This window comes from Myzus persicae, unplaced genomic scaffold (genome assembly GCF_001856785.1).
Source record: "Myzus persicae strain clone G006 unplaced genomic scaffold, MPER_G0061.0, whole genome shotgun sequence".
Lineage (NCBI taxonomy): Eukaryota > Metazoa > Arthropoda > Insecta > Hemiptera > Aphididae > Myzus > Myzus persicae.
The window spans coordinates 18,210-42,910 of record NW_019101938.1 but is presented as its reverse complement, the minus strand read 5'-3'; the positions used below and the strand labels follow the sequence as shown (position 1 = coordinate 42,910).

The 24,701-nt window shown below is 31.6% G+C and overlaps 1 protein-coding gene across 1 annotated transcript in view; it reads right to left on the bottom strand.

The window, feature by feature from the left end:
* LOC111030808 (ETS-like protein pointed) overlaps nucleotides 1-22,744 on the bottom strand; it is a 57,289-nt gene extending 34,545 nt beyond the window's left edge. Inside the window, exons 1-3 of the mRNA XM_022310493.1 lie at nucleotides 22,135-22,744; nucleotides 17,883-18,248; nucleotides 6,309-6,594 (exon numbers count right to left, since the gene is read on the bottom strand). Coding sequence (XP_022166185.1) covers nucleotides 6,309-6,594; nucleotides 17,883-18,188 — 592 coding nt within the window. The 5' untranslated portion in view covers nucleotides 18,189-18,248; nucleotides 22,135-22,744. The remainder of the gene's footprint in view (nucleotides 1-6,308; nucleotides 6,595-17,882; nucleotides 18,249-22,134) is intronic.
* Nucleotides 22,745-24,701: the final 1,957 nt, after the last annotated feature.

The window sequence follows — 24,701 nt, the reverse complement described above, 5'->3', positions numbered from 1 at the left end:
CTAAATAACAGTAGGTACAATTATGATTAAAAATAACAATTCTTTTTGGAACAGCTATGAACAGTATATTGCAGTTAACTTCAAAAAGTATTCATTTTTGAAAATATTTTTGTAACATACTCTGAAGTCATCCCAAAACAACACATTTGAAAAATTGAAACAAAAATCCCAAAAATCGATTATTTTAATGCATCTACGAAATATACAATAAGCCCGTCATCTGACATAGTTGTATTAACTTCATGCTATAGCCACTGTATACAGTTATATAAAGAAACATATTTTTAGAAAAACCTGGTTATTACCTATACTTCGACTAAAACTGCAGACTATTTAGTAATCTAGTTATTCCATACATTTCATTTTGATTTCAGTTAAAGTAGGTAGGTACTTACATATAATATAACATATAATATGTAACACATATTTAAAAAAATAGTTTCTACTTAAATACAACACATAGCCGATGTGTAAATATAGTGACAAAATTCAAAATACATAGTTGTTTAATGATAAATCAATAATAATTATCGATTTATATTGAATGTCGACAGTATTTAGTAATAGGATAATATCGAAACGGGACGCAATAGTAACCAATCCAATTTACTGCTTGTAAATTATACTTTTTGGGGAGGACTCAAGTAGTATGCAGCCTATACAATCAGCCTACGCATACTAGTATACTCGATCATAATAATACCTACGTTCACTGTTCGTTGTTACAAATTATACAGGGACACAATAAACAGAAAACCTTTGAAAACTTGTTTATGAATTTATTATTCATTTTGTGATTCCGACAATTTGGTAAGGAAATATATAAAGGACTTTTGCAAGCTTAATATTGTATAAGTTATTAAATTTTTGTTTAATTCCTAAAATCCTCTCTCCCCTTGTAGTCTAAAAAGTACTATTGTAGAGACCTTTTGCATCTCGACTTTTTAATTGAATTTATTGAGGGTTCTGAGGATTCTAGGCAGCCACTTCTTTATGCTATTTATGCCAAAAAATACAATTTTCAGATGATATTCTAGTACATTTTCAACGTTCAGTATGCGTGCTTCCGAAATTAATTTGGATGGATACATATCCGGGATATGGTCTTTTGTGGGTTTTATGGCAAAATGTTAAAATAAAAATACTAAAATATCAAATAGCTTAAGTACCTCGATAATAATGGTTTTATTAGACATTTTTAATATAATGATAAGTTATATTTGAATATTAAATTTTTACACTTCAATTATATGCCATTATTGCTATTCCTTTTAAATATTAATAGCATGGTGTACAATAGTTATTTCGTCGTACTTGTACATCCTTCGACGATATAAGGAGACGGATGTGCGTTCCGAGGACCACTATTCATTCCTACGTTTCACCGGTTTACTCTAAATTTAAGTCTATTATACTTCACTAATATGGTTTGCCCTTTAAAAGAAAAACTCATTCCAAATCGAAATTTATTATTATACGCACAATGCAAAAACATTCTATATTGATTACTAAAATGTAATTTAAGCATATCGTCAACATAATTTATGTGTAATTATAATGTTCTATACAAAAATACCTATTAAGGTTTACTTAATACCTATCTAAGTACACAAAATAGCTAATATACCGTTATTTTCCGTTATAATAAATTATTAAGAGGACATATTAAACGTCCTAAGAAGTAGCCACCGCACACACACACGCTTTTTAAGGGGTTTGACATCGGACATTTTAATAAGATCTTGACAAAAATTAAAATCGTAAAGCTTAAATATATTTAAATACTATTTCAAAGAACTTAACTTACAAGTGGTCCCGTTTACAACCCTTGCTTGCTGTAATGCAATAGTTACAAGACTACCTATAGGTATGGCAAAATATAGGTTCGCGAGAAAAACTATTTGGGCTATACAGTTATAGTTAAAACAAAACCAAATGTATACATGATAATTAAGACAATATTTGCTGTGTCACGGGGTTTTTATTTTATTGACATGACTATAGCAAAAAAAGTTATTATTGTTTTAAAATCCATTGTTTTTATGTTTTTCAAATTAGAGTAACTTATTTTATATTAATGACATCAAAAATAAAATAAAAACGCTACGGCACAAAAATATTGTCGTCATCTATAAGCTCTTTATTATGCTTTTATATCGTGTGTAAATAAATTTGGACTCTCAACCATGCCAGCAGCAATAGTGAGATAAGGTTCACAAAATATATTATATTTAAATCGGTATCTTTGAATTATATTATATAATATTCACCCACAGGTCTTTGTTAGAATATTACACACTACATATAAATGACGTATATAATATCATTTTTCGTTGATGTACATTTGTCATTAATAACAACACAATCGTCGATCGGTATAATAATGTATAATATAATATACTGTCTATTGGGACAACAGTTCATAAATTTCAATACGAAGGTTTAGGCACGAACGCCGTGTATTGTAACATCGCTGCTCGGATACACAAACATGTTGCCTATACATTTATTACGTAGCCCCGACAGGAAATGGTCAATAACAATATAAAAACGCTATCCGTCGTTATTCTCGGCACGTCACTATTAGTGAATATTATATCTGCACAAGCCTCGTATAAACTATTATATTATTATTATGGTTAGTCACTATATATAGTCGGTCGCTGCCATTATGCATGCCAATGAGCGCATCGTACGACGCGATGTGTTATACCTAAAATCTTTATCCATTTGTATACAGGAGTAGGTGCGTACCAATATCGAAGAATTATAATTACAAAATATGTATATGTCTGTAATCCGAAAATCTTCGGCCGGACAACCGCGACGGTGATAATCGGTCGGGACTTCGGAGCGATGATGACTTCGGGAACGATATCGCCGATCGTCCGACGGCAGTCTTTCGGCCGAACAGTTACCAGGGTTGGGAACATGGTAATATGGTAGTTTACAGGTTGCCGGATTTAAGTTTTAACGGCAACAAAAAATAATATTATGTAATATCATGTAAAAATCGCGCGGCTCGGTTACCGGTCCTAAATAGACGGGCGCCATCTGCGTTGTAAAAGCGTAACGTTAAACCGGATACCGAGATACGGACAGGGAACACTCCGACAGGCAGCGTTGTGCGCATGGGTAACGCCAAGTCTAGTAGATGGCAGCACCGTGTCGTCGCGACGTGTGTCGTGCGAGAACCCGAAAATAAAACATGGTGTTTTTAACGCGATATTATAATATTTAAATTTAAAAATTTTACGTAGGTAGGTTCATCGTGAATTTAGAAACCAGTCGCGCGAACATGTCAAACGACCGCGAATGATGCGTACTGCCGAAACTATATGCAACTCATTCGCTCGTTACGGTATTTTGACCTATGGCGTAAGGCTTCGGACGGTCAGGTTGGGTTAATTGTACGGCTAATTTCCATATATACTCGGGTAATATAATCATTTATAATATTATAATAATGGCAGTTTCGTAAGTCTTAGTTTTTCCACGATATTCGAGTAGACATGATTACAAACAATAATACTTTATCGTTTTTTGAGTAAAAAAAAAACGAACTATCGACTTTTATTTGTCACAGCGTGTAAACTTTGAACTCAGGAAGAGTGTCATAAATTCGACATGTTTTATACTTTACTACAGTAAGTTTACATATTATAAATGTCAATGTTGTACCTATTGTATTGACAAGACGTCAGTGAGATTTCTTATCTTTACCTTTCGCGAGAACACAATGAAACGAATTCGGCTTTAATTTTGAAGCAATATATTATGTGCCTTTTCATAGATGTAATTTTGTGATGAAGACGTTACACACCCATAAATCGTTTGTTAAAACTGTTTAGTGCTAAAAATAACTATTTAAATTTCAGGCTACATGAAAAACCAAATTTATCCACGTACAGTAGACAATACTTCTTGTGTCGTAGCTTTTTTTATTTTCTTGACATCATCAATATGAAATATGTCGTTATTTATTTAAGTTCGATAAATTTATAACAATAGTAACTTTTTTGTACTTATCATATCACAAAAATAAAAACGCTTTGAGTCAAGGATACTGCAAGTATTGTATTTTTTTATAGTTAAGTACAGCCAGTACAGGTACCTCTTTAGGTTTCTTACTAGACTGTATGATCACTATTGGTTTTTAGCGAAACCTTTTAATATATATATATAATACATATATATATATACTCTAACCTTGTAATTACATGCAAAAATCTACAATAGTACTGGCATAGGATCACTTGTTGAGTTCTTTTAAATTTAAGATTTAAAATGTTATTTAAATTGCCTATATCAAACACCTTAAAAAAACGGGAGTTTTCTTAATGTCATGAGCGTGTTTTTGTATTCATCGTTGACATATTTTAATAATATTTAAAGAATAGCACATTGAGATAATCGATTTTTTACGATTTTCTACCATTTAAATTTGTATTGTTGTTCTAACATTTGTTTTAAACGTTGATGTTTGACTACAGCTGTGTATTATTCTACTCATTATTTGACCGTTTTTAATTGTGATTTTAATTAATTGTCACGTTCGAAACGCTCCTCCACGCTTAATCGCTCCATTCCCTCGTAACAGTCTCAAACGTACAAAACAATTTTTCTATGTAAATATTATTAGCGATATGGATAAGAAACAGCGATCAACATAACTATAATTTGTATCTGTTAAACAAACAGTTAAATAGGTGTATCTTGAAATATTTAGATAGGTGAATAAGTACATACTGAAGGATATACTTTTCATATAGTTAATTAGTGTCAATATTTAAATATGAATCACTATACCAACTTAAAACGGTTTATTTTTGTTTTGTATACTATTGTTGCCTAACATACTGAGAATTTTATTAAAGTTCAGTACAAAGATTTTGAATGTTTTGTTCAAATTATTCGATGATATTCTGACATAATATTATATTAGGTAGGCATATAGTATTGGAGTATACAATAATATAATAAATAATGATAAATGAGAATAATGTCAAGCACATGATGAAACTGACTTTTTTAAGCATAATAAAAAAACATGTTTATTGAGGGGCAATACAATTTTTTCAGGACCAAAAAAATAAAAAAATTTGAAGTTGACATAATATTTTTTAGAGATACGTCATTAAAAATTCGTTTTACAGTACCTATTGGACATAAAAAATCGATTGGGATTTTTTTTTAATTCATCCGGAAAAATGTTTTAAGCGGAATAATCAAATTCAAGTATCTGCGTAGTGCCCCCTGATTCCATAATACGTAATGAAACGATTATAATATTAGTATTAGGTATTAAAATATCATCCTCCAAGTACCTTACCATAATATTGCTGGCATGTATGATGTACCAGCCTAAAATTTCACGGAGAGCAGACAAAGGGACAGTTAAAATGTATAAATTATTAACAATAAATATTAACCTACATACACGATATAAATTGTAAACTATGATATATTATTTAAAACTGATTGAATTAATTGCTTAGCTCGAGGGGCAAACAGTAACATAGAGGAGACATTGTCCGCTCTCCCAATTACTATACAGGTCTTGAATGAAAGGACGTGGGAGTAACAAGTACCTACTCTTTATGTTTTCATATAATATTATATCGGACTCCCACTAATTTTACAAATTAGTAATTACGTACCTATAAAATATATTAAAATATACTGCATAATATAAGAACCTATGGTAATGCATAATTCTATAAAACATAAGTACATTTATGAAATTTACCTATACAATGTTTTCTAATTCTGACTCTGACAGTATCTTTAAAACTGGAATATTCATACGTTATAATTTTCATTTTATTAGGTCATAAAAAGAATGGCAATGATTAAATACGGAAAAAATATGAAACACGTCGATACTTTCTATATTATATAGTTACTCATTGAATAAAGTGTTAACTTATATATCGGAAATATCATGCGTTGCCTAAAGTCTGGATTTGATTAAATGTATTGCACAAGTACACAATGGAACTGTTCTGTATTGGGCTGTGGTATTGGTATATAAATTGTAATTTTAACCTTAAAATGATTACACGATTTATTTAACTATGTATATTTTATTTATAGATTGGTACGTAAAATAATGAAATAAAGCCATGGATAAATTATATATTCGAACGACTAAAGACGGCGCCGGAATAATATAAAGAATTTAACAATGCTATTTCTAATACCAATAATGGTCATATAGGTACCGTTAACAAATATCACCACTAATATAAAAAAATCTATTGAAAATAATAGTTATAAATTAATATATATAGGTAGTGTATACATACCTAAAGAATTTTCTGGATCAGAAAGATCACTTAGCGAAGGTACTTTTTGAAGCATATTACATCCTTCTGTTGTATTATTACTGTAGTTGGTCGAGATGCTTTTATAATCTTGCAATGTGTTCGGTTCTTGTTTAATAACCACAAGTCCTCCACAACTATTTTCACAAGTCGAAGCTCCGTTCATATCGTTTGTACTGCTATTGCTGTTCAACATGATTGTTGAAGACACAGATGATGGCATCATATTAGGGCTACTTTGAAAATCTTCACCACCAGAAGACATGTCCTGTAAACATAATGGATAGTTTGATTATAAATTATTTGCTAAGGTTAAATTTTCATTCAAAATTGTTAGGGTTTGAAATTAGAATTTATGGGTAGGTAGGTACATATCTAAATTATACACCAGTTAGTTGTATATCTACTATCTTTATGATAAATTAAAAATGTAATTAATTAGATTTGGTCTAAAAAATTTAACTAAATACATTTTATGTTTTTATGCAATATTCAGTTATGTAACTCGATAATCTTGCAAATGGTGAAAAATATATTGCTGTTTGATTTATATAGAAATGTATAACTGTATAAGCACTATAAACACGTCATATAAATAGTTAAAATAAGTTAAATTGAACAAATAGTCGTAATTATATAGCCCTGATCCAACATAGAGTTTAAATTATTGTAAATTGTGTAGGTACTCTCGAAGCAGCAAAAATCACAATAATTTATTTTGGTATACGAATTTAGCGTTGGTATTATATGTGATAGCTAGAAATCAATAATAAGATAAATAATACCTCTAGCCTAAAGAATAAAAAATTAGAACTTTACCTACTGGCTTACATCAATAATGTTTAATTTCAAACTAAAAGAAGGTTATAACTTATGTACGTGCAATATCTATTTATATAGATAATTGAAAAATGTAATGTTTAATTACAGTTTTAAATATTTGGTGCGCATTTTACATGGTATTAATCTAGTTATTCTAATATGAGCATTTTTTTTATTCATTTATATGTAAAACTATGCTTTTACAAACATTCAAAATATGTATGAAGTATAGATATGATTTAACTAATTTTGAACAAATATGTAATATCTCTCAGCGGTAATCGTTAAACGATCATAAATTACAAATGGTTAATCTACCAATTGTTTTAGATAGGTAGTTTTAATTAAGACATGATTTTAGGTTTGATAATCTATAGTATTTGAACGTAGGTAAATCCAATTTATATAAAACAAAACGTAAGGATGGCAACACATCGATGTATTATCTGTATATCATAATACGAGTATTACGAGTAATAAAACAAATATATACTTTTTGTTGGTCCAACATTGGTCTCTAGGTCAATATTTTATATAGTTTATTGACCTATTATCGAATTAAAAGATGAAAATATTATCGGTGACGTGTAGCTTTGTATTTTTTCTATGTTTTAATTTCACTAAGAGGTTTACGTATCTATTTCAAATAAATATAACTTATACAAGTACCTATCACATTAATAGTAAAGTATTGAAAAAAATCAACGCTACGACTTATATATATATATACATATATTACCTACATCTCTACAGTCTATATTTGCAGATAACGGACAAACTGTCAACTTTACAGTGTACACGGAGTTTAAAGGGTAAACTAACTCATAAAAAATTTAATTGTACCTATGATAAAAAAAAAATATACTGTAAATAATATTATAATACGATATAAATAGTATTAAAATAAAATTTCTACATTTTGTTAAAATTCATAATATTATTTTAAAAATATAAGGTTATATAAACATATGATCATTCAATAAAAAAAATTATTTTGATGTAACTTTGATATTACTGTAGGTACCTACGTTGCATATAATATACATGTATAAGTGTACTATTGTTTATGATTGTTATCAAACTATGAACCATTATTATGAACATGAGCATTTTAAAGCAATGTTTCTAAAAAATTTAGATCCTTACAAAAGATGTTGCAAATAATAAAGGCATAATTTACTTTTCTGATTTAGACTTTCTTTGAATGTTATTTGCTCGTATTTAATACTATATTATATAATTAAATAGATTATAATTTTAATGATTAGACTAAACAAAAAAACTCTAAGATGAATTACACGTTAAGCTAAAATATGATAATTTCTTTAAAGATGCCTAAAGCATCAATCAAAGAACAAAGTGAAAAAACGAGAGTAAAAAACCTCGAATTACCACATATACCTATATTATACTAGGCATAAATACAAAATATATAATAAACATAAATATACATAATGATTCTGATAATACATATAACATTAATCGAATGACAAGATTTATAGAGTTATGAACTACAAACTAATATTGTAGGTTAGTAAATAATTCGTACCTAGTATAAACAATGGACATATTAAAACTTGACGGGCTAAATACATCATTATAAGATTAACCACGGCGGAGAAAAAATAATATAACAAAAGTGCTTTATGCTGTTAAATAATATAATTTTATGCGCGTATAATACACGGTCTCGCCACTAGTCATAATTATGTTGCAACATAAGCCTAATATAAATAACACCTATATAATAGCTTAAGCTTATATATATTATATAATTGCAGGTGCAAATACAGAGCACATGACACTATATAAAGGGATAGTCGCCTACACATCGCTCCAAACTATGGTTGTTAATCCATATAGGTACTTAATGCATGTGAATAATAGAATTATTAATACCTTATTTATATTAATTCATGAAATTATATGGTACAGAAAAAAATAGGTACAACACACATAATTAGAAATTACTACACAGATACCTATATTATATTATGGAATGTGATAGTAAATATTGTTATTAACTAATAATTATTATATACGCGGCGTTTAATACTCTCATTGGAAAACAGAACAGTTCTTATCGCTATTTTTAGTCTATACATTTCTTATTCATTACACTATTATAGACGCAGGTTTTGTATTAAAAAATTTGTATTCAACCTGTATAAATAATTTCAAGGCAACTCAAAATTGTTTATACAAAATTTAATAAACACAGACGAATTTTATTATATAATAACAATAATTAATCACCAGTCACCACAATAAGTAATATATACCTACGGTTTTCATTTTAATACGATTTTCTGATATTTTTTTAATAAAAATTGTATTCTATTCAAACCCATAGTAATCTTACCAGAAGATAGGCAGCTTTTTTTACTATAATGTATATATACTATGTAGGTTTCTATCATATATTACTTAATATTCATAAATTGGATTGATAAAGTAAAAACCTATTCGTATAAATTAGAGTAAATGTAAATTTAGTCTTATCGGTCATAACTTATTAGTTATACAACTTATAAGTATTATTTTTTTGTGATTCAACTTTTAATAAACCTATAGACTTTATGAGTTATGTTCTAGAAGTGTACAATGACGCATACAATGTTCACATGTATCAAACTTAATTAAATTTCATTACTTGTTATTTAAATATATTTATAAGCAAAACAAGTTTTCAAAGCATTTAATTCATTTTTAATAGGAGTAAAGGAAAAAAATTAAAAACTATGAAGTAAGTAAGAACCTATAACAATATTATAGTAGTAGGTACCTTATAAAATTACTATAGTCTAATAACTAATAAGAATTATAATTTTATGATTACTTAGAAAACATATTTTTATTCAAACCTAACAAATAAACATGATAATATGATAACCATAAAATATAAAAAATAATGAAATTTGTCAGTGAATGTTGTTAGAAATTCTTTTAAAATAACATAATATGGTTTAAGTACATGAATACTATTATATACTAGAATACTACTATGAAGTATGAATAACAAAAAAATATGATTTTGTTTATTATTTTAGTTTTAACGTCCACATCTATGGCACTTCATATCTGATATTTGGTTTTCTAAACGACCTATATTAGTTTTTTCTATAGATAAATATTAGTAAAAACATAGATAATTGAAATATTTTTGTTAAAAAAGTATATTATAGGAAATGTTTTAAATGGTATTTTATATAGCAACGCCAACTACAATTCAATACACTGATAATACATTATACAGCAATAATACACTATTTCAGTGAATTAAAATTCTACTAATAGACACGCGCGATAATTTTTATTTTTCGAAAAAAAATGTTCCAATTAAGAAATTCCTTCCACTGCGTATGCGCGAAATGCGAACGCTCTGACATTGCATAATTAATATAGCGTAATTTTAAACTTTCTAAAAAAAATGTAAAAAGTCGATTCGCGCCGATCGAAACAAAATTAATTGTTTAAATTGGAAGTAATTTTTCAGTCTAGACCATTGATTTTATCCAATAACAGCAATACGGGAACACGGGCCATATTAATATTATTATATTATTGAAAATAGCGATGGTAATATATATGCACTATACAAAAAATGCTCGGGATAACATTTCGATTAACCAGCGGCTGACGGCGGTGGCTGGTACCTGTCCGTTATCGCGGTATAAGCGTATAGGCGTATAGCATTATAAGACACGGGGAACACGGGAGCGATTCCATTATGCATAAATATATAATATATATATACTATATGTACATAATATTATTATGTATAGTGTGTCGTAGTGGATGCATATTCAGTTGTGTGTCGCGCTTGGTACAACTGTAGCAGCAGGTCGTATAATATACTATAAAATGCACACATAGACGAGTTATTGTGTAGTGCGGTCAAATTCACCTTGCGTGTACTACTCACACACACACACACACACACACACACACACGTACACGCACGCGCTCTAGCGCGTAAATTTATATATATATGTATAATATAATGATGAAAATAATAATAAAAAAATAATACACGAAAACGTAACACACGAAGAATATCGAGGAAAAAAAATTGAATAAAAAAAAAAAGAAGGGATAGAACAAGGTCGGCGGCGAACAACTACTACCAACTCTATGAATGAACAACAGCTGCCCCGCCGCCGCCGCCGCCGCCGTCGCTGCAGCGGGAGCGTGTGCGTGCGAGTGCGCGCCCGCTCTGTATACAGCGTGTGAAACGCGCGCACACGCACACGCACACATGGCGAAGGCAGAGAAAATAATGTAGAACACGGCGGTCGCTGCCTAGACCGGGGGCCGCGTGTGTTCGGAGAGAACGCTCATGAGCGCCGAGGACCACGGCCGGGAAACGGGGCGAGGAGGCGACGTGCGTGCGAGTGCGTGCGAGAGCGGTGGCGGCGATGAATGAATGAACGTCGACGACGGCACAAGGAGTAGGCCGCCCCGAACTCGATGAATGAACGCGAACGGACGACGAATGAATGAATGAACGAAAAAATAAAATAAAATAAAATAAAATAAAATACTCCTAGTTGGCCGCCGACGCCGCCGGCCACCTGTGCGTGTGTGCGTGCGTGCGTGCGTGCGTGTGTGTGTGTGTGTGTGTGTGTGTGTGTGTGTGTGTGTGTGTGCAACGGAAGAGTGAAAATAAAACTATTCTCAATATACGATGTATTAATATAATATACTATTACCTACTATATGCAGGTACAAGCGATACTACAGTCGGTCGGATGTTCGGTTCGAATATTGTCATCTCATATTATGTAATGCTGATTTTTTTTTAAAAAATATTTTGTCCAGCAAAAAACGGTCGACGCAACGAGATGACAACGACGAAATTAAATACGACCGAGTTGGTTAGTTATTAGACGAGACGCGGTCTGGTTTGATAAAAAGGACATGGCGGGACGTAATTGAAAAAAAAATCCTGGTAGCAGAAACTACAGACGGGTCACGAGGTCCCCTATAATAATATTATTATGACCGGTGTGCTTGGCGGCCTTTGGCCCCAGTTGATTCGGTTGCTGGGAACGAATTGATTTAATTGAATTACCACCATCGTGCGAGGCGGAGGAGCTTTGCCACTGAAATTAACCGAAAGAATAGATGAGTTTTATTATTAAACTGTGTAATAAAAGTGTGCGCACGAAAAGTAGGTGGATTGGCGAGAATGGAAAAATGAGATAATGTTACCGTGAGTAATAATATTATTATATGCATGGTATAGTAGCAACGAATCAATCTAAAACTGTTGGTCAGCAAACGGAGGCAAATTATTAAATATTTTTTTGTTCTGTCATTGTTTGTATATTTTCAGTTTATTTAATGGCTAGTCCGTTCGTTGCTACTAATGATGACGAATGTGTAAAAATTATATTATTGTTTTAATCGTCCATCGAGTGGAAAAAAAATTATGTTAGTTTAACACGTATGTATAAAAAAAACACATATATGATTAATACAACACAGAAATTTCAAATACCATAACACGAAAGTCAAAAGAGTAAAATAGGTTATCATCAGACAACTATATACTATAACAGACAGCATAATGAACAATCCTTGTATATAAAAACAGAGAAGAATACTGAGAAAACACATGTAACAGATATTAGACACCAAACGGTCGTTTCATTTTACAAGTAAGCTGGAAGACAAAAGCGGTGGCGCTCGTTCTTTATTATGCTTATGGTGATTAAAACCTTGTTTTTTTATTATAAACTGTTGAAGATCAACTGTTCTGGATAATGTAACAAAAAACATAGTTCTTAAATCAATACTGTAAAGTTCTATTCAAAAAAAATCTTCGACGAAAGTATATACCAATCTATTATTATAAACATTCGGAGAAGAAAGAAATATTGTCCAAACTATAATACAGTGTCTATATTATACTAATAAATGAAAAAAAAAAATACAAAATATTGCGACTTAAGTTTACTCATGTTCAGAACCAATGTTCTGTACTACTACTATAGTATAATATCTAATGATAGCCATGATAATATATTGTATACACATTTAATATGCGTGCATAACCTTATATATAGGTGGTAAATGCTAATGTATATGTATGCTATGTATTCTAAAAATAGTACCCATCCTGATCATAACGAAACTACACTATACTACACACTATCGCTACCACCTCCAAAGCCCACGCTTAACCAACATAATAATTTAAATACTCCGTGTTCACTGAAACGCTTGGTGCTGGTAAGACAACGATTATAAAAAAAAAATATTATTATAATTTAATGTTATTATTTTAATCTACATATTTAATGAAAAATAAAAAAATAAAACACTAACTTTTAAAAGATATTTTGGTTATCCAAACGATAGTTTTATGTTATACTTTGAAATGAAATATTTATTATTTTATAATTATTTTCAATCACATGCAGTTGTTGTGGAGTATCGTCTACAGCGCCATCAGAATTTAAAGTGAGACTAAATAATGAAAATTCGACGGTACTTGGCTTCAATCCAACTGTATAACGTATACAAGTGTGTGTGAGCAACGTTATTGCTGTTGCTATACAGATAGTCGCTCGTTATGTGTTTCACACAAGACTCGTTTTACATATTAATATAAACATTATTATATATTATGATATTATAACAGGAATAATACAAGTGAAACTAATCTTAGGTGAATTATAGGTAATATACTAATATTATGTATAGTAAAATTATGACGTAATATAACTAATACGATAAAAGGCAGCTTGATAATAATAATATAAAGTTGTATATTATTACGGAATAATCACAGTTCCATTAACACGATTTCCAAGTATAAGGTATGATTTGGAGTGACTATCGGAGTGAACAGATTAATTTTTAATCAATTAAAATGCAGGATAGATAATCGAGCTTGTACGAACATTACAATGATAGGTTATAGCCTTATAATATTATAATGTTAAGAGTTATTTTCATTGAACTGTACGATTTTGGAGCGTTAAACATTTTATATAAATAAAACGAAAACACATATTGTGAACACAACAGCATCAGCATGCAGCAATACAACTACGGTCTGTAACAACGGCAGTGTCTGGTACTCTGGTTGTGTGTAGGAGTCGTTACCCAGTCACCACAGCTGTTTCTACTGAATAACCATCATCAACGCACCCTTTCACCACGGTAGATAAGAAATGTTATTCTTGTTTAATTTATAATTAAAACCTTTTTGTATTCATGGAATTTTATTTCAATTCAACAATTTAAGTTACGTTAAAAAAAAATTATACGGTATTTTATAGAATATTATTGTTTAACACCATGTCACTTTGGTATATTTTATAATGCAAAATACATAATTGTTTCATTTGAGCATTCGAGGCGACGAATATTCGAATATATTATATCTTCTGTCGTTTTTCAGTTCTCGCAGGTACTAATAAAATATAAAAATATCGTAGATGTATACGGTCTATAACAATAATAAAAATAATACAATTGAAATTCAAAGGTTTGACGATTATTGAATCCGTGAAAATCCTACGAGATTTTAATATTCATCGCGTGTACCACTCATGTAAACTACTCATCGTCCAGACATGTAAAACAAAGAAAATATAAAATACCCTAAGACACTGAGATTATTCATGTACGTAACGTGTATATTAAAAGATCCATTCATTATTATTCACCGCCACCACTACTATCATCGTCCACCATCGACAACACCACCACCACCATCTCCATCAACGCCACAATGCATATAATAATAATAATAATAATAATACGTGTAGACATAATAATATATGCTAATACATGGCTATTTTACAATATAGGTTCCAATGACACCTTGATCAAAAAAATTGTTTTACATACCATGCTTTTATTATTCAAGCAAATTTGAAAAATGAAAAATAACAATCAATAAATTATACATACAACAACCATGAGTACAATTATTTGTTGCGTAAAATTCTAGACTCTGATGAAATTCGAATTATCAGTAAATCTATATTATTCAATTATTGGACCAAATACAGAATTTACACGGGACAAAAATGCGGGATTTGAAAATAACTACAGACAGCGTACAAAGACAAAGTATTTAAATTTTAAACTTCTCGATAACAATATTTCGTTAATTTTATTTCACAATCGTGTACCTACTGGAGCGATGGAGATTGTGCTTATAAATATATTTATGTTTAAATACATATATTCAACTATTCGAGTTTAAATACATATATTCAAGTAACGTGCCAGCATATATATATATTATATTTTTTATGCATGATAATAACAAATGATTTCTTCTTTCGTCAGCGTTATTTTTATTATTAGTACCCAGTACCCACTTGATACACACAAACTGAAGATCTAAAGATTAAATGAGTCGCCCCCGACATCATATTTTCGTTTTTTATTATTATTATTCTTTTTTTTTTAACGAGTTAAATGTCGCTATTCTATAGTGATTGTTATTTAAAAAACCGGAAATGTCTTTTCTCGCGCCGGCGGAACACGTTATTAGTATCATAGCCGTTGTAATAATAACAACAAGACATTATAATACTACAAGATTGTTGAGGAGACCGTAACGCCGCTGTTTCACTATTATAATATACTTAATATATAGGGATGGATGCGGCCGGTTTAGTTTAGTACCCTTCTGATAACAATAATAAATCTTTTTCACTGCCGCTTTTGATTTTTCTGTATCATCTGTTGCGTTGCTACTGTCTACGTTGTTTTTATTGTCAACTCTAGGACCATCGTTCGTTTCCTTTGGTCGTATTAATTTTTTTTTAAAAGAATCTAATAATAACAATCGTCAGAATAAGTGGCGTGTATACGATGTTATTATTGTTATTCTTGCAGTACTTCCTGTAAGCAACGGTCAGGTGAATGAAGACAGAAAAACCGGATGCACACAGAACCGCATCAACAACACCGGATGGACTACGGTCGCAGAAGTTAATATATATTTAGTCACGTAAATATTAAAATAATAATAAGAATAACTAATTATACTACAAATATAATTTATAAATTATAAGTATTATCCTGGTAAAGAAACTTGCAAAATGTAAATTTTTTTAGATTTGAGTAAAAACCTTTTCTTTAAATATCAAGTTTTTTATACACTTTATTATGATTATTATAATTATTGACTTTTAAAATAATTACTCACACAGATTTATCAATACAACAATGATTTTTTAACTGACTTAGTACAACTAGTTGAAATAAAAAAATTATTTCCCAAGCTTCCAAAGTGAATTAGTCTTATCTTTACATTTATATTGTATTTCAAACTGGGAGTATGAAGATTAGAACCCGACAAATTAATATATAATATAGTAATATAAATTATAGTAAAATGATATTATATTATACATTAATTTGTCTGTATTTATTATTAGTTTAATACTATATAATATTACAGATAATACATAGATATAAATTATTATAATTATTTTGTATCTGAGTTAAAAGTATTTTTGTAGAAGTACAATAAGTTCGAGTAATGTGTAACTAAACAATTGGTTAGTGTGGTTGGAGTGGTGGTATAGTAACTAAACTTTATAATTGGAGCTAATGAAAACTCTCCTTGAGAGAATCCTACATAGGTACCTGTTGGGAAATAATTTATTAACAAGCATAAGTTAATAAATACTGAATGACAAAAAAATAAATGACCCATCTTGTTTCGTCACGTCAATATAGAATAATTAATAGAAACATTCACTCAAGTGTATATATATATTAAATAACGCAGTTATCTCGCAATTACGCAAACTTCTACGACTATAACGAGAAAAATAACAAATTGAAAAAATTAACTAGCTTCATTCAACTATGTGTATGCACAGCATAGTGATGTATTATTACCATACATTTTAACAACGATAAATTATTGAAAAATTATTCTGATCTGAGAATAGATTCCCTAAAATATGTAACTTCACTGCTTAAAAAATTGTATGGAAAAAAAATTATACAACCAACCAATACCTATTAAACGATTCGCTCAGAATCGGAAAAGATAAAAAATAAATTATTTGTCCCCTAATGGCTTATGGTAAGACCAAATACGATGTGAGTATAGCTTTGTATTCATTCTGTTAAGAACTTAAGAACATATTTGTATTTTAATTGCCTTCAATATACGAGGACAATAATATTATTAAAATAATTAAGGTAAGTCACAATGGGACCATTGCCGATAATTACAAGCAAGATAGCTTTATTGAATAGAAGTTTTAATATAGATAAAAAATTATAAATTAATATGATCAAATTGGTCTCATACCAATATTTATAATGAATATTTAATATAATGATACTATTTAGAATTATTGCTCTTATTAATAGTAATTATTTAAAAACTAAAAATATTTCCATGTTCAATAAATGAACATTGATAAAAACTAAGAAATGTAAAGTTAATTTTAAAATGTAAAATGTAAATAAAAGATATGAAGTGCATTAAAAACACTTTAAATGTTTATTATAAGTTATGCTTATGATTAGTGTTTATTACTATTGATTGACGGGTTCTGTATCGTGGTGATATACATTGTAATTACTCAACTAATAGGTGCAATTATTAGTTTTCGGTACTTAAATTTCGGTAAATTTGTCTGAATTGGGTAGTTTATAAGCTGCTTTACAGATATCCCATGATTAACTATCAATTCACATAAATAGTCAAAAAATAAATAAACATGAATATGTACTTACTGAACGTAGAGAATGGGCGTCTACATCACACGTTAAGTCTCTAGATAGTTCAGTATTTCTAGTCCATCGTTCTACGATTTTACTATTACGAACTTTGTTTGATGATGTCACAATATTGTCAAGTATTCTCTGTTGTGGTGGGCACTGAGATTGCCGATGAGTCACTGCTGGCGTTTTTTCGCAGTCGAGCCAACTTTTAGTACCTAATTGATGTTGATGTTGTGCGTTCTCTGGATAAAAAGCTCGATCAGTGTCGTCGTCGTAATAGCACGACGAATAATGTTTGAAGTCTTCGTCAGAGTCCATACTACTCTAACCCGGTGTTAGCCACTGTGTTTAGTGACCACCGGCGGGTAAATTGTTCACCTATATAATAAAATAAAATTAGTTCAACTATTGAACATCATTGTTCACATTATCATTAATGTCTATCAATAACATGCAAATATCAGTTAAATATAGTAATTGTCATTAATAAACGGTGAAAACAAGAGTTTTCAATGGAAAATAGTTTATATTCGTTTGGAATCACAACTATACAATATTGCGTAAGTATTAGGAAGTGAACACTATATTATTTTTACGAGTACAACTTTATAAAGAAATCCTTTGAAAATGTAAGGTTCGATATAGTACATTTAAACCTCTCCAAATTATATACAAATAATGTTATTTATTAGGTGATTTCCATAGATAAAAGTATAAAACATAAAGCATAATACATATAAGTGCATAAAAAACAAATGACCAAACACTCATTATATTTCACATCACCTGTTTTCTCGAAGAATTCAATAATACTGTATCGTTGTTTTGTGTTTTTAACAGTTTAATAAAAATAAAATTCAATAACCTTACGTGGTCGTAATTGAGTATAACACGTAGATTATTATACATACACTATACAGGGTAGATGTGTGGGAAATTGTGGTTTTCCTGTGTTAGCCTTATGATGAGAAAACAGGAAAGTACTGTGTAACTCACACTGTATATATATGTATAACATAGATATAGGTACGTAAAAAAACGCATTCATCGTCATTCAAATAAACCAATATTTTCATTAATGATAATGCATCATCATACGAGTGTGTAATTATTACTAAGTAATATAATATAATATATTTTAGCAAGCAATAACATTCGCACAATTGCGTGGACAAAAACAACAATCCATCAGCGGGTGCGAAACGCGTTGGTTTTTTTTTCGGCACAAAGAACTCGTCGCCGTCGTCTCTTGTAGTATACAATAAGTAATAAGCATAATATTCCAAAAACCACACGCACACATCCCTTTTTTACGCGGGCGGTTCGGTTAGCCATAATATTATTCTCCCACGAATCTCTCCTGTCTACCATCGCGAGAGCACACACTCACACACTCATACACTCTCGGCTATATATTATATTAGTTTGCTTCTCCGCCCGCCCTTTCGTTCTCTGTATATTTCTCCGGCACATACGGTCGTCTCTCGTTTCTGTCCCCACCGACCCCGTCCCCGACGGTTTATCGTCACCGAACGAAAAAGACTAGGTCTACACCGACGACGATGGCGACGACCGGTTGCACACGCATGCACGCACGCACGTATACGCACGCACGCGTAAGGAAAACGGCACCATAATATATAATATATATATAAATTGTGAGCCTTCTGCTCTCCCTCGATTATAATATACACACTCACATACATACATAAGGTCTTCTCCTCACTAATAGGAGATATAGCTGTAGAGTAGTAGTACTAGTGGTGCAGCCGTGTGGTGGTTGTAGTTGTAGGCAGTGCATAGTAAGTAAGTACGGGTACGCGCCATGGTTAAGTAACACGATACTTGAATGGGTGATACCGCTGTAGTCGGCAGACACATGGAAAAAGAGAGATTGAGAGAGAAAAATAGACAGAGCGAACGAGTGAGAGGGATCGAGTGAGAGGACTTCGGCGGCGGCGACACGGAGGGGTACAACACTACCCACCGAACGTAGTAGACGGATATTGTAAAGGAAAAAAAAACGACACACGACGCCGTTTTTGTGCTGCTTCCCAGATGACGGTCGAGTGTATGTATGTGTGTATGTTTTTTTTGTGCATGTGTGTGCGTGTATGTGTGTAAAAGAGTAGATACTTGGCATGACAGCAGCACCAGCAGCAGCAGGTGTGCAGAAGGACGACTACGTCATCGGTTGTATATAATATTACAATGCGTATAGGTGGTACGTTCTAGGTGGTAGTATAGGAGATATATTATGCGATATATACGGGCGTGATCTATTGGGACGAGTACAAGGGGTAAGGGTTTTGTATTTTATTTTTTTGACTATTGAATTTCACTCGATTTCGAGTTTAGCACACCAGCGAAGATTCCATTGATAAAAAAAAAAAACAAATGAAATAAAAAACTAACAGTTTCATAGACTCAACTTCAGGTTTAGGTACTTTGTCGATGGTGTGCTGTTGTGTAAGGTAGATAGTATAATTAAAAGTTGAAGATAAAACAATAGTATTCCAATTATTTCGAGATAATAAGAATGGTGCCATTTTGAACAATCCAAACTCCAAACTATTCCGTCATATTAAAAAAAATGTTAATCATTACTACGTTTTAATAGGTTGTAACATTTATAATATTGACTAGAACACTTGCAATATATTTTTTTACTTAAGTTCTTCGTGAAATAAATAAATGTTACAATATTATTTAGTGCTGGATAAAGGTTACACATCAAAATATAAAATATTGTTCTAGCAATACCAGCAACCAAGTACCAGGCGCGGATTCAGTAGGGGGCGGAGGGGGCGGCCGCCCCCCCCGTAAACTGTGTTTTGTTTAGGAAAAATGCCCAGTAAAAAGATTTAAAACTAATTTTAATACGTTGAGTGCCGCAGTCGACGGGTAGTAGACAATTGTCAATTTGTATAGGCTTATTTTTGGCCTTATAATTTACTCGGTTATCAGATCAATTCTTCCGTTTATATACGTGGTTATTCAGTGAAACGTCTTCTTTTCAACGGTGGATTCGGATTTTATTTTCGTTCATTTTTAACAAGTAATCGTTATTTGGAATTTATCAATTGATTATAAAGTTGTATTAACCATAACTGTTTCGTGTAAGTTATTTTTGAACACAAATATGTGCGCTTGGCCACATATTATATTTTATTAGATATTTTATTTTGTATGTAAAATATTCGCCCCCCCCCTAATCTCGGGCTGGATCCGCGCCTGCCAAGTACCCTGCAATTTTTTTGTAAGCCTTTCATATTTTGCCCATCGATAACCTAACCTAAACAACATTATCTAGCTTATTAAATGGTTTATTATTTTGTTATAATGTAAAAATAATCATTATTCGAATAATGCTTCTCAAAGCCTGGATGATATTGAAACCTGGATCCGTACACTTGTATAGTTGTATGTGGTGGAGAATTGGTACCAGATACAAACATTAGAATATGCTATTGCTTTCCTCCAGATGTTCGGAGGGCCGGCGAGGCCGTGTGTACGAGAATTGATCAAATATCAACGAAAAAGACCAACAAAATGAATACGATGCCTTTGGTTTTGGATTAAAATTGAATAGGTAAATGTTTTAAATATAAAGATTTAACAGCAGTTATTTATTTAGATTATCACCACAACGCAGTACATAGGATCTTAAAAGTTCATCCTCAGAGCCCAAAGTTCTGTACAAAAATTAAATTGCGAGTTACATATATTGTGATCAAGTTTACATGAAAATATTTTTAGTATGTACAAAAACATTACTGTGTACTTAACATAATATATTATATGAAGGTAATACTAATAATTTGAAAAATATGATCTTTAATGATACTTGTCACTTGGTCGAGATAACATACATATTACACACTAGTGTAATAATAGTAGTGAGTTGTGTACACACTTGTACTGTCGTAACAATTACATTTAGATAAGATAACTGATAATCGAGTTAATTATTTGGATACGACCAACAGGTGTAAGATGTCTTATCGCTGTAATGGACGGGTGGTTCATGTTATATTAAAAATACGTTCAATATTCAGCGTATTTGTTACGTATTATTTGTAATTTTTCTGTTTTCACCACGAATCACGATAATACCTATTTTATGGCAACAAGAATTTGTACAATTTTTAAAATTTGAACAAATAATGATAACATTTCAGACTTAATGTAATGATAACTAAAAATCTACGAGTCTTTTGTCAAAGTATAACACTATAACTTAAAAATACGTGTAATATGTTACCTATATACCCAAATCAACTGTGATCTGTAGGGCAGCAATAGACAACAGCAGCAGATGAATATTCGAAACAAATGAACAACAATAATAATATTGTTATGAAACGAATTGGCGACCGTCTCGTTTTGTCGCACTACGGTAGGTGTAATATTTGATCTGGCGATTTCATTGTCGGCATTCGTGTTGGCGATTCGTTCTTAACCATGGATTAACATATTTTCTACATAGGTCTATATGTATAATAAACATTCAGTCGGGAAAATCGATGGATTTCGAACAACAATAATTAACACCAAATGAACTAACAAGATTCGCGAGTACAAAATACCTAAATATACGTAATATATGCTCCGATTTGCTAGTAAATCGAACGGAGAAGTTAAAAATGGATAATTTAATTTACGAAAGAAAATCAAAACGTCGGATAAAATTTAAAAAAGAACCGGACCGATGACTGTGCGCGATAATAACCGCGTAACCGACAAGTGTATAATATTATAATATTTTTATTATGTACGCTCGCTGACGACACGCACGACACGCAACAATAGAGACGGCACGGCAAAGACTACGGGCACGACGGCGGCGAAACGATGAATGAGACGGACCACGGACGTCGCGTCGTGGTAGCGGCGGCGGCGGCGAGTATTGCTGTTGGCCGGTTTCCAGTCGTCGTCGTCGTCGTCGTCGTCGTCGTTCTTCGGTCGAGCCGTTGTGTTCGAGTGGTGGGGTTGCGGGGAGCTGCGGTGTCTTAATAATAATAATAATAATAATAATGACGAAGACGACGACGCCGACGACGATGCAAGACGTTGTTGGTGTATATAATATACCATATTATATTATTACGTGTATATTATAATAATAATAATAATATTAATAATGATAGCAATACGCGTACAACAGAAACGGCGATGACCGTTATCCGCCAGATGGCGGACCGCGCGCCGCAAACAGGTCTCTCGGAAACACGACCCGGCGGAGCACGGCACCGGCCTGCCTGGCCGCCGATATCGCGTAATATTTTTCGTTACGGCGAAACGCGTCGAGAGTTGTACTATAGAGTTGTATATTATTATTGTTGTTATATCTCTCCGGGATTTCTGCGCACGCGCGCAGATGCATGAATGAACCACGGACGGCGGACGAGAATCACGGCGGGCGGCTGGTAAGTCTCGTCGCGTACCAAAAAAGCCATCGCGCCGATTCCGTAACCCGTTCGTTTAGGTCTGTCCGGATAGTAAAACGCGTCGTCCAACCGGCCGATCTCGCATATTATTATTGTTGTACACTCGCACAGTCGCACCGTTATAATCATATACTCGCGGTTATAAGTTTATAACCGCGATTACCGCCGTGTGTTCCGGAACAGTCGCCGGACGCCACTCTACCTCCCCGCATGATATTGTATTTTCATCGGATTCACATATTATAATATAGTTGTTATATCTTAGTGTTATTGTATTATATTTTAAAGTACATAAGACATGGATGCTGTTCTTTTATATTACGACGGGTTACGGGTACGAGTAGTACGACCGCAGGTACGCGACGCTTTCAATTATTCTATTGTGGACAAATCGATTTTAAATGATACAGAAGCACTCGGTGTATAACAAAATATATGTGTACCGGAATATTGTGCCTGGTTAATACATAATATCGGTATTGTTGTTGTAGCACGCTGACATTTTTATCACATTTCCGTATGGTAAATTAAGCGTTTATATAGCCATGTAGGTTTAACACTACAATAGATACTGTTTGGCATACAACTTGACCTTATTCACTAGGTTTATTATTGTACTATATACGAAAATAGGATGCAATAAATGAGAATGAAAATAAAAACGGAAATGATGTTCGAAAAAAATCGTGAAGTATAAAAGATACAATGATTCCTACTGTGGCATTGTGACAGTAGATGTAAAGCCAGTCAGGAATCCGCATTCCCATAAGCATTCAGCATGTAGGGTAGTTACCCCATATTGGACACTGTTCAGTGTATTATTGTATACATATAGGTTTGATTTTAAACTACCCATTTTATTTGTAAAAGAATTTTGAATTGATCTGCAGGGTTTACTAAATAGTTTTTAGGATTATGACACATTTTAAAGTACCTAATTACTTAATATTAATTTATTTTTAAACATGTGTGTTTGAACTATGATTTTTAAACAAGACAAGTGATTTCATTCAAACACGATACATAATATGTATACAGCCATACAGGTGATCCAAAACCCTCAAAATGGCGTCACATGAAGCTTTAGAATAAATAGTCATACAAAACAATATATATTAGCCAATGCACAGCTTATACATGCTTTGCTTTTAAACTTTATTTTACAAATCATTTTTATTGATGCAATCTTAATTATAAGAAAAATATAATACTTAATAAGCATAACTGTTGACTGATATTAGAATATATTTTTTACTTTATTCATAAGTTTAACAATCTGTGATTAGTTTACAATAAGCAAAATTGATGCGGGTTAACAACTATGATATGGAGGATAGCGCATGGCTGGGGAATTATACCCACCATTAGTAATAGCGCTGAA